Here is a 13216-nt window from a genome sequence, read left to right on the forward strand (position 1 = left end):
CCACAGCAGACATATCTTTTTATATAGCACTTCAACAGATTACTTGATTGAACTGAATGTGCAATACATTCCAAACAAAATGTACTTCTGAACAGTAACTGTTTCTTCAGCTTACTTACAGAGCGATAAAAAGAACTTTAACTATACTATTAAACTATTTTCCAAAAATTAAGCTATTTTATCCAAATTCAGATACATTTGCTTGCATCCTTCTTTTATTTTTCTACCAACCTACAACCTAGAAATAAAGCCCAATTTGCATAAGTAGTATTAAGTCCTGAGTATTAACTCCAACCAAGAACTCTCAAGAGTGTCTCTTCTTATCTTTTTCTCTGCTGTTGTTGGTCTTTCTTTTCTCTGTGCCCTTTTCTAAACACATCCCTTATTCAGCTCCTCTAACTTGCCACAGTTAAAACGACGCACATGCTGAAGCTCAGTTGCCTTGCTGAATACAACCTACATTCCCTGTTCTTAATTATTTTAAAATGTGTTTTCTCTTCTCTTCTCTTCTCTCCCCTTCCTTTCCCTTCCCCTCCCCCCCCTCTATCTCTCAAGATTTCTGCCTCCTCCCCGCCACTGCCTCCCATTTCCCTCGCCCTCCCCGATCAAGTCCCCCTCCCTAGTCAGCCCTAAGAGCAATCAGTGTTCCCTGCCCACAAGGACCACCCACCTCCATCCAGGTCTAGTAAGGTGAGCATCCAAACTGCCTAGGCTCCTACAAAGCCAGTACGTGCAGTAGGATCAAACACCCATTGCCATTGTTCTTGAGTTATCAGTAGTCCTCATTGTCCGCTATGTTCAGCTAGTCCGGTTTTATCCCATGCTTTTCAGACCCAGGCCAGCTGGCCTTGGTGAGTTCCCAATAGAACATCCCCATTATCTCAGTGTGTGGGTGCACCTCTCGCGGTCCTGGGTTTCTTGCTCGTGCTCTCTCTCCTTCTGCTCCTGATTTGGACCTTGAAAACACTATCCTGAGTGAGGTAAGCCAGACCCAAAAAGAGGAACATAGGATGTACTCACTCATATTTGGTTTCTAGCCATAAAAAAAGGACATTGAGCCTATAATTCGTGATCCTAGAGAAGCTAAATAAGAAGGTGATCCCAAAGAAAAACATATAGGCATGTGTATATCCTCCTGAATATTAACCTTCATCAGGCGATGAAAGGAGACAGAGAGAGAGACCCACATTGGAGCACCGGACAGAAATAAAATGTGTTTTCTATGAATATTCATACTAGTCCTTATTTAACTAATGTGTTAAAGAATTTAAAATTCTATAGTATTTCTAAAAATAGTAATAATTCTTATAAACATAATGTATAGTTTTTGTAGAAGATCAAATAATAAATACCAATTAGAAAAAAGTGAATAAACCTTATATCCTACTGCACACACACTATAATCTAGTTTGTATGCATTACACCAATCCTGCTCATATGATTTATATGCATCAGAAAGTATTCTTTTAATGATTTACTTATTCTTATTTTATGTGCACTGATGTTTTGCTTCCATGTATGTATGTATAAAGATGTCAGACCCCTGGAATTGGAATTGAGCTGCCATGTGGGTTCTGGGAATTGAACCCAGGTCCTCTAGAAGAGCAGCTAATGCTCTTAACCACTGAGCCATCTTGTCAGCCCCCAGAAATTTTGCTGCATGTGAAAAAACCTATTCTGAATGATTAGTGTTAAACAAAAGAAAAAAGAATCCAAAATAAATAAACTTGTCTTTTTTCCCAAAATTTGGGTAAAATTTATTTTTATAAAATCCTGAACTGCACCAAGATTTGTGGATTCATCTCTCAGCTAAAGAAAGAAATTAAGTCAATGACAAGTGATTGACAAGTACAGAACTATGGTGACCACTGTTTTCATTGACAAGTGATTGACAAGTACAGAACTATGGTGACCACTGTTCCCAGTTGACAAGTGATTGACAAGTACAGAACAATGGTGACCACTGTTCCCAGTTGTCCCAGAAGTTGGTTCTCAGAACATGGAACTTTAAAATGCTCTAACTGGAAATTTTTGAGTAAATCAAGGCAGTTGGCTATCATTCCTTTTATATTACTGCATTAGCTTCTCTTCAAAAAGTATTACAAAGATATACTAAGAAATGAGAAATGGGAAGGAGTCAGAGTAAAGGTCACGGGAACACAATAAATGGTGGGGGGAGACAGCAAAATGATTATTAGGGTATTGAGTGAAGTCTGGTGGTTTGCATTAAATTAGTGCTCTGCCCCTTTTCACTGATAATCTCTGACTCATTAATTTTTACATACCTAACTTTCATTTGCACACAATACTCAATTACAGTACCTATTTGAAATGAGGGTTTTAAGCATACAATGAGATAAATAAAAAAAAGAGTTAAAACTGTACGAATGTGACAATCATTTCTTAATGATGGAGAACTTAATGTCTATTCTGTTGTGAAACAGTTTTTGTAAAAGATCAAATAATAAATACTCATTAGAAAAAAAGAATAAATCTTTTATCCTACTATGCACCCATTACAATCTAGTTTGTATATATTACACCAATCTGCCTCAAAGGTGTGTTACATTTGTTTATGCTGCATTTGTTTAATTACATAAAGATGTGTTGCATCTGTTGACCTTGCCTGATTGGTCAACAAAGAGCTTACACCTGATTAGTCTAATAAAGAGCCGAATGGCCAATAGCTAGGCAGAAAAGGGAAAGGCAAAGCTGGCAGGCAAAGAGAATAAACAGGAGAAATCTAGGCTCAGGAGAAAAGAGAGAAATAGAAGGAGAAAATGAAATAGACACCCACCTGGGGCCAGAAGTCACTCAGCTGCTAGTCAACCAGACATGAGAAAACAAGATATACAGAAAGAAGGTTAAAAAAAAAAACCGAAACAAAAGATAGATAAAGTGAAACAGATTATTTTAAGTTAAAAGAGCTAGCTAAAAATAAGAAAAAAAAAAAAGAAAAAAAAAGGACTAAGCTGGGCAGAGTATTCAAAATGAGTCATGATTTGGGAGCTGGTTGGTGGTCCAAAAGACTGGTATACTTTTCTTAAAACAACAAAACAAACAGAAAAAAACAATGCTTTTGTTTGTTTGGGGTAAAAGTCTAGCTGTGTAGCCCAGAATGTCCTGGAATTCATGATGCAAATCCATGTGGCTTTGAGGGCAATGCTCCTGCCTCTGCTGCACAGTGCATACCTCAATGCTGGGCCATTCAGAGGATGATTTTTAAGTTATCAAAATGTCCTGAGAACTACTGAACAATACTTTAATAAAAAAGCAAAGTTCAAGGATGAAAACCTAAAAAAATATTTCTACAGTTTAGTAAATTTGTTAAAGTACTTTCATTAGTTTTTAAATAAAATAAAATATAAACATCTATTTCCTAGTTATTTTACATGTCTACTTTCATTCACCAATTACTTGTTTTTCATCATTATCATATTTTATCATTCCTAAAATATCACATTATGAATGACAAAAAAATCACTTATCACCAAAGAATAAACAGAAGTAATCACCTTAGAAAATACCCCATATTTTTTTTAAAAAATAAAGTCTAATCTTGTATCAAGATAAATTAGGAAGTAATATACAATCATTATATACTCAGTATTTTGCACATGATTTACTAATGTTCTTATACAATATATAAAAAAATCATAAGTGAGGTGATTCATGAGCTTACAGGATCCACAAATTCACCTAAACATCTAAGATTCGCTGCCTCAGAACTCTTAATGTCAATAATTTGCATATTAGATTAGTTAAAATCCAGTTCTACTGTGTAAATAAGAAACTAAACATTTGAAAATGCTCTCTCTTTGATTTTCTCTTCTAAATATCATGGTTTTCCTTTCTTCCTAATAAATGCAAAATTCATTATTGGTTATTGTTCAAGCACTCTCAATTTTTAAAATTTAAGACATCTGTTTTACTTCCACAATAAGCTTCCCAGATTAAGGATACTATAGTAGCTTACCATTAATAGATGCACAGCTAGCAAAAGCAGGAATATTCCTACTGTTGTACTGGCTTTTTGGGAACCCATTATCTTTGGATGGACAACTTGTTGATAGATATTATATCTATACTAGGGCGGGCCTTCGACCTTCCTAACAGCAATGTGCCTTACTCTCTCTGTGGAGTGGATGGGGGATGGGGAGGGAGTGGGAACTGGAATTGGTACATAAAATAAAATCATGTTTGTTTTCTTTTTTAAAAAAGTAAAATAAAAAAATGGAAAAATAAAAATGAAATTAAAAAAATATTACTCTAAGGAATATTCTAAGGAATAAAAGTATAACTCTAAGGAATATCACACTTTGGGGCTGGGCATTATTAAAATACAATGCCTATATAATTACATTACCAATAAATGGCAACATTTATTGCTCAACTCAAGTGGTAAACATTATTTGACAGTGATCTTGATTCCATTTGTACATGAAGAAACTGTAAACTTAAAATCCTTTTAAGCTAGGTAGTAGTGGTACATGCCTTTAATCCCACCACTTGGAAAGAAGAAATGGGAGGATTTCTGTGAATTCAAGGCCAACATGGACTATAAGAGCTAGTTCCAGGACAGGCTCTAAAGCTATACGAAGAATCCCTGTTTCAAAAACAAACAAACAACAACAAAAAAAACTATAAAAAAACAAAACAAACAAAAAACTTTTAAAAACATTTTTCATGGTGATCTGTGGGCAAAAAAAAAAATAACAACCCACTTAGTTTCTTTCTGTTTTGTTGGTGTGTAGAATAAAACTCTAAAATTCTTTGCTATCCTTAATCATTGTTTCCAAAGCTTTTATACCTCATAGTAAAGCTAAACAACTGAAATTCAGAGTTTATTCCAAGGTCAGTTGAAAGGCTGCCTGAGAAATTCAAGTTTTAGGCATCATGATGCCTCAGGCACAAGAAGGTAACAAGGAATTCCTGCTCAGCACATTTTAGATCTAGGTGACCAACACACATTCCAAAGCAGCACCAAAAATAGATTGAATGAGCATGGAACTGAGTGTGTTAAATGCTCATCATTCATTCAATTGTATTCTGGAGGTGCCTCTGAACCCTCTGAAGGCAAGGTCACAAGGGTGACCCTGAGATGAGAAACATTTGTTCTATTATAGGTCAAGAAGAATAAACGAACAGATGATAGATAGATAGATAGATGGATGCATACATACATATACAGATGCATTATCAATAGATAGATAGATGCACACATCATACATATACAGATGCATTATCAATGAATAATTTTTAGCATTCACCTTTATACCTCACTTTAGCACAGATGAACCAATTTCAATTTTAGAGACCAATATTATCTATGGCTCAAGAAGGCAGAGTTCTATTCTACACAAGCAGATCTAGCTGATGTGGGATAATCTTCTGTATATGGGTTGCTTTTATTGGTTGATGAATAAAGCTGTTTCGGCCAATGGCTTAGTGTAGTTAAGCCAGCCAGGAAATTCAAACAGAGATAGAGTAAGTGGAGTTGAAGGAGACACCATGTAGCTGCTGAAAGAAAAAAATGCCAAAACCTTACCAGTAAGCCACAGCCTCATGGCGATAAATAAATTAATAGATATGGGTTAATTTAGTATGTAAAAGCTAGCTAGGAATATGCCTAAGCCACTGGCCAAGCAGTGCTGTAATTAATATAGTTTCTGTGTGATTATTTCGGTCTGGGTGCCTGGGAAATGAAAGCACCGTCTCTGTTTACATAATGGCGCCCCAGTGTTCAGTAACATACCTCCACATAAAGCCTAAAAAAGCATTAAAAAAAATGCTTCTAGGCCCACAAAAATGGGAATCAATTGTAGTTTATTGGTAAGCATATTTTTCGGATAGGCTCTGTTTGCTGGCAGTGAGCAGAGGCATGGTTTCTTTAAGAGACAACTTCCTGATTTGTGCTACCAGCACAAACTCTTTGGAAAGGTCCTGTTATGGATCACCTAAATGGGTTTGTGAGCAGCATGCTATTAGTTGCTTAATGTCAACAAAGACCCTCTCTATCCCTGGAGTTGGGGCCATGAGCACAGAGGTTGTAAACATGCCTCCACCATGGAGGATGGGGTGGAGCCAACAAGCAAAGCTGCAGGGTTAATCCTAGTCACAGCTGCTAAGCATTTTAAAAAATGCTCTTGGTCAGAAAAGGATTGCAGATACATAGTAAACACAGATTCGGATTTTTTTTTTAAAAGGCCTCTAAACAAGCCATAGTAAGTTTAATAAATGTGCATGTTCTTAAGACAGAAAGAATTAAAGATAGACAGAGCCATAGATTAAAAAAAATAAGGAAAAACAGAATAAAAGATCATAACGGGCCATGAAAAGACAGAAAACACAAAAAGTCTGGATTGTGTATATTATTTTGTTTTCTTTGAAATTTTTGACTGCAGAGAGACATTTGATTATAGGGGTTGCTAGATTAAAACAATAAATTTATTTTAAAAGTATCTTGATTTCAAAATTTGAGTCGAAGGATATGTTACTTTGGAAAAGAGGTTCTGTTTTTATTTCCACAGAGAAAGAAACCTGTAGATCCTTTCCAGCCTAATATGGTTTTGGAAGTTGTTTCCGAATGCACTTCCTGTTTACTTAGACAATAGTATATCCTTCTGGGTCTTTGATGGAATTGAAGACAGACAGTTATAGTTTTCCTTAGTTATTATAAAAGATAAAGCAAATATGAAACTTTAGACTCACAAAGATGAAATAGATAATAAATTTTTCTTCAATTTTTGCCTAAATAGACCAAATATTGTAATTATAATTCTTGTTTGATAAATGTTTTGTTATTAAGTAATTTTACTATGTTAAAGTTAAAACCTTTCTTTTTATTTAGACAGAAAAGGGGAGATGATGTGGGATGGCCATTCTTTATATGGATTACTTTTATTGGCTGATGCATAAAGCTATTTCAGCCAAAGGCTTAGCAGAGTAAAGCCAGGCAGCAAATCCAAAGGGGGGAGGAGGAGCAGAGTCAAAGAGACACTATGTAGCCTCCAAATAAGAAAAATGCCAGAACCTTACTGGTAAGCCACAGCCTCATGGCAATACATAAATGAATAGAAATGGGTTAATTTAATACGTAAGAGCTAGCTAGGAATATGTCAAAGCAATTAGGCAAACAATGCTGTAGTAAATAAAGTTTCGTGTAATTATTTGAGTCTGGGTGCCTGGGAAATGAAAGTGCAGTTTCCATTTACTAGGCTTCTGCTTATCCACACAAATGCTGACATCTCACAAGCAGACCTGTGGAAACTGAGCAGAAATACTAAAAGAAAAAAAAAGGTACAATAGTGGCAGTGGCAGAAACTCTAGCCCCATATTACCAAGATATTTAAAAATTTGCTATATACAAATAAGGAGACAGCTCAACGGTATCATTTAATTATACAGGTGGAAGTTGCTCTTAAACTTAAATTTTCAAGAAAGGGTGAAATGCAGAGATAAGAGTATTCTTAGAAGTGAGAGCTATGTAGCCTGTAGAGGTGACTTAGTGAGTAAGCTCACTTGCTCTTACAGAGGACTCATGCTTGATTCTCAGCAACCACACTGCTTCACAGCTGTCTCTAACTCTATTTCCAGGAAATCTAAGGCTCTTTACTAGCCTATAAGATTCTAGGCATTCAAGTGGTGCACAGATATATATATATATATATATATATATATATATATATATATACACACACACACATATATATACGTATATACGTATATCTATGTGTATATATGATACCCATACAAATAAATTTTTAAATTATTTAAAGATTTGAGAATTACAGAATCTGTTTTCAACTCAGCATGCGAATAAGTCTCTCTTTCTGTATTAAAAAAATATATCTTTATTTCAGAAGAATATCTGAGGACTTATAAAAACTCCAAGTCTGTGGTAAAAGGACAGTTGGAGGGTTCTTTTACTGGTATCCTAAACAGATAGAAAATAAAACTAGATATTCCAAAGTATTATACAGTGGCAACATACAGATCTTTCTATCTCCTCATAATCACTAAGAAAAATTAATGACTAATTCTAGAATCATTACATTCATGTCTATAAATGTCTCTGCCTAGCCTTGTCTGGACATGGACAATCATGGTCACTGTAAATAAATATTGTGCTTGTAAGTAAGGAATATGTAGAAAAGAAAATATACAACTTTCGCTACTGAAGTACAGAATCTCTTCAGATTTTCATGGTATCCTGAAACAATATCAATTTTTATTAAGTAACCTAAGTGTTTATTAAGGAAGTCCTTAATGAAACAGAATTTCATATAATGACATACACTAGTAAATAAAGCAAAGCTACTTTCTAAAAAAGTAACAAAGGCTTTAGCAATTAGTTGTAACTTTGAAACCAAACAAGGACCAATAAAATTTCTAAGTTAATACAAGAAGAGGCTTTGCTTCCAATGATGAATGGGAACACTATTTGCAGTGTTAAAGAAAGAAATCCAGGAACCAGAGAAAACAGTTCAGTGTGTAATGACACCTTGTTCAGGGGGGCCCATGGGGTGGAATGAAAGAATTGATTACCAGAAGTTGTCTTCTACACACACAATAAATAAATCTTTACCTTTTTAAAGAAAGAAGTTCAGCCACTGCAGGCATCTCAAGCTGATTTGCATATAAATAGCTACCAATTCATGAATAAGATCAGAGTCCACTCTGAGACTCATCAACATGAGTACCTAAATGGGGGCAGGAGGTATCCTTTTTATGGCAGGGTTTTACTCCATAGCTTTGGCTGGCCTGGAACATATTGGGCTACAAGAAGGGACTGTCCTTGAGCTGAGAGATCTACCTGACTCTGCTTCCTAGGTACAGGGAAGTTGTGAGCTATCATACCTAACCCTAAATCAGTTTTTGGTGATACTGTTTTTAATACATCTAATATCTAAAGCAGTCATTCAGATAGTTCTGGTTAATTTTAGTTTCATAAAAACCTAAAGGTTTGGGGCTGGAGAGATGACTGAGCATTTAGCAACACTCACTGTTCTAAAGGCCTGGAGTTCAGTTCCCAGAACCACAGTAGGGTCCTGCAATTGCAGTTCCTGGGAATTTGACACCTCTTTCTGGTCTCCGCGGGAACATGCACAAATGCATAAACATGCACACACACACACACACACACACACACACACACACACACACAAATAATAATATTAAATCTTTAAAAATAAACATAAGGATCAAGAAGATGATTTGTTGGTAAGGGGCTTGCAATCCAAGCATGAGTACCTGAGTCTGGATCCCCAGGACCCATGGAAAGCATTACCCCAGTGACTCTTCAGTGAGAAGAAAGTGGAAACAGAATTGCTGGAAACTCAAGATCCACCTAGCCTGGCACAAACAACAGTAAAAAGGAAACCTTGTCTCAAACAAGATGAAAGCTGAGGACTGACATACAAGGATATGTCATCTGACTCCAAATGTATATCATGCTACATAAACACCACATAATATACTAGATACACATATATATGTATCACAAAGACTTTAAAAACAGATATAATCCAATGCATTTCCATTTTCTTATCTAGTTTTCAACTCTAGAAAGAATGTTGTAAACAAAAGCATATTAAACTAGGAAATATGATCACGGTGCTATACTTTGGATCCTAGCTGTTCTTTAGATCAGCCTTGTGATATTGGATGAGGGTAGGACCTTTAGAAAATGGGGTCCAGTGAAAGGCCCTAGTCCCTTAGTCCACATTCTTGAGGGAACAGTGGGAGGAGTACCCTTTCTCTTCGATTGGCTTTCTCACTGATGTGTTAAATAGATTCTCTACTATGTGATTCCTGTATTGCTATGTGGATTCTTCACATCAGAGGTCCAAAAGCAAAGGGTCTACCTAATTTTGGAGTGGAATAAAACCATTAAAATCTATGGGCTAAAATATAACCATTTCTTCATAAGTGTTATATTATCATAATAGAAAGCTGACTGACAAACCCATGTTCCAATAATATTGTTAGTGTCAATTTAGTTTTATGCTTGCAGAACACTGTCTCGAATCCAGACCTTGATTTCCTGTGATCCTACCTAAATGATCCCATTCCGTCATGCAAAAGCTTGTGAAATTCAGATGCAAAGAGCATGAATAAATTTTAAATTTTACTTTCTTAATTATGTGTGTTCTGTGATATATGATATGCTCTGTATTCTATACTATAAATGTATTTCAAAGATTAAATTAATGCAACATTTTTAAAGGGAATTTTGAGCGAACATAGAACATAAAAACGTTTGATAAAGTTACGACCTTGTATATGGTAACTACATGATGGGCATTCACATACAGAGTACACACTTTATATTATACATTGATAAATTAAATCTAATTTCATCATCAACAGTATAGAAACAAAATGTATATTTAATGACCTTTACTATAGTAATAATTCATTTCACTAGGGATGTCAGTAGGCAACCCTGACCAAGACCCTCTGACTGCTGCTAGGGCTCAGATGAACTGTCTTCTTCAGATCTCTCTGAACTAGTAAGTATCTACTATTGTTGATTATTTTGGATTTACCCAGTACTTCAAAACTATTCTCATTTGTTTAACTCCAGGCTTCTCTGCCTTCTTGTTTTCCATAAATATGATTCATTAGCATGAGTAGTGATGAAAAAGGTAAACTTATGAAGAGAAAAGTTAAGGATTTTTAAGTATAGTTGGAAATTATATATTTTATATATATATATATATGTATGTATAACTAGGGATTTTAAAGCATTATACTTAACACATAGAATAGATGTAAAGGTGTTGAATTTCACCATATTCCTAGTTCTAAAATAAACTAAATATAACCATCTAGTTGAATGTATTCATTATAGCACTTAGACATTTAACCATTCCTGAACTAGATATTTTTGGCTGTATACCTCATTATCTTTAAGTACAGCATTCTAATCCTTAAATTTTAATTGACTTTACAACAATATAAACTGTTTTTATTATTACTGTGTGAAATGATATTTTATAAAACAGTCCTTAAGACAGTTATCCATAACATAAATGAGAGTTATAGAAAAATCTTGAAACAAACTAGGCACCTGCTTACATAACTGGATAAGAATTAAGAGTCCCGCCGGGCGGTGGTGGCGCACGCCTTTAATCCCAGCACTCGGGAGGCAGAGGCAGGCGGATCTCTGGGAGTTCGAGGCCAGCCTGGTCTACAAGAGCTAGTTCCAGGACAGGAACCAAAACCTATGGAGAAACCCTGTCTCGAAAAATCAAAAAAAAAAAAAAAGAATTAAGAGTCCCAAATAGCTTTATAAGTAAGACAGTGGTAACAGGATATTCATTTTTTCTTAGGCACATACCCAACTTCATACAAAATGTAATTCCATGAAAATATCACATAACTTCTACTTTTTTTTTGTTTTGTTTTTCGAGACAGGGTTTCTCTGTAGCTTTGGAGCACAACTTCTATTTTTACAAACCAAATTATACTCTAAATGAAATAGTTCTGTGATTAGGAATGGAGCTATCAATCCAATTTCAATAGGCAAATATTACCACATGATTTCTATTTTCCCTAAGTACTGGGGTCTGAAATCATCCATGCTAGGCAAACCTACTGGGCTACACACACCTGGTATGTGTTTGTAGTATATGTGTGCAGGCACATGTGTTTGTATGTGCTCAGGAAGTCCCTGTAAGAGTGATAAATTCTACCATATTTAAAATTCTAAGAAGTACATCTAAATCATTTGATTAATTTGTATTAGTGTACCTGTGAGAACATGTGGAGACCAGAAATTGATATTGGGATTTCTTTCTCAATCACTTTTCCACTTAATTTCTGAGACAAAACTTCCCAATGAACCTGAGGCATACCATTCAGGCTAAACTGGCTGGCCAGATATGCCCCAGGGTCCACTTATCTTCACTTTCTAGAGTTTAAAACATATGACCCTACTTGGCTTGTATGTGGGCAATGGAGTTAGGAACTCAAGTCCACTTGCTTGCCCAACAAGGACCTATACCCAGTATAGGTATGTCCAGTATTTATTTTGAGAAAAAGTCTCACTATATCGCCCAAGGTATCCTCATATTTGTGATTATACTTTAGTGTTTCTATAAGATGGGTTTACAAGTATAGACTACTTCTAGCTTCCCTGCCCCAACCACAGCATTGGGTGCCTAAGTGCTGGGATGAAAGTCAGTGTCATCCCTAAACTGAGCAAGTGTCTGACCACTGAGCTGTACTCCCAGCCTTTACATTTTAAAGAAGATGCTAAACTTAAGAATTTGCTGAAAATATGCCATGATCAAGATTCCTTAACATAGTCAACCTTATTCATGACCACATCATGAGAATTATCATTTGCTTACAGGATCTCCTGCAGGGAGCAGCAAATTACAGAGTGTAGTCAAATCTAAACCACTGACTGCTTTCATAAGTAAAGATTTGTGGGAATATCGCCAAACACTGATTTACATAATGGCTAAGGCTGATTTTACCTTTCAGTGGCAGAGTTGAATAGTTCCAATAGAGACTTGAGAGACAGAAAAGGCAAAACTACTTGTTACCTTGCCTTACACAATGTTTACCTATTACAGCTGTTTCAGCAATGCTCAAACTTTTATTACCAAAACAGCAATACAGGGTTTTGACAAATGAAAAACTAAGCAAACTACTAAGTTTATAGAAAAATGTGAGGAATATAATCCTATCCAAAGTTAATATCACAAAAAATGCATGTTTTCCTTCAAATAACCTTCTTATCAAAGCTTCTTCATAAATGTTTTATGTCTGAAGATAATAATAAGGTTGCAAATCACCTGACTTTAACTCAGATGTTTATCATTTCTATAATTACAGCATTTACAGGAAATGAAATTACTCTTGGTAGATCAGTTTTGCACAGTAAAGAGAATTTTCATATGCCAAAAACCAAAACATAAAAGAACCACTTACATATCAGTGAATGAAATTTCAGATCAACTACAGCAAAAACATTCCTAAGAAGACTGCTTTTCTCAAAACTGTGTAACTTTGTAATTACTTTGTCCCTACAGTCTCTGCAAAAAAAAAAAAAAATGTTGATTACATTTTTTTTTTTACCTTGAGATCACGGTACACAATCTTTCCAGAATGTAGATAGTCCAAAGCAGAGACAATTTCTGCACCATAGAAACGTGTGCGGTCCTCAGAGAACACCCGCTCTCTCGACAAATGGAAAAACAGC

General features: G+C 35.4%; 1 protein-coding gene across 4 annotated transcripts in view; it reads right to left on the reverse strand.

Moving 5' to 3' along the window:
• The window catches only part of Akt3 (AKT serine/threonine kinase 3), a 248082-nt gene that overhangs the window by 51698 nt on the left and 183168 nt on the right, over positions 1 to 13216 (reverse strand). For 3 of the 4 annotated variants that reach the window (XM_041635418.1, XM_041635416.1, XM_041635415.1), the window contains one exon: positions 13093 to 13215. The exons of the other annotated variant lie outside the window; for it this stretch is intronic. In XM_041635418.1, coding sequence (XP_041491352.1) covers positions 13093 to 13215 — 123 coding nt within the window. The remainder of the gene's footprint in view (positions 1 to 13092; position 13216) is intronic. 4 annotated transcript variants of the gene reach the window in all.

Source organism: Microtus oregoni, unplaced genomic scaffold (assembly GCF_018167655.1).
Source record: "Microtus oregoni isolate MIOR12 unplaced genomic scaffold, Mior012 000047F_ref0000412, whole genome shotgun sequence".
Lineage (NCBI taxonomy): Eukaryota > Metazoa > Chordata > Mammalia > Rodentia > Cricetidae > Microtus > Microtus oregoni.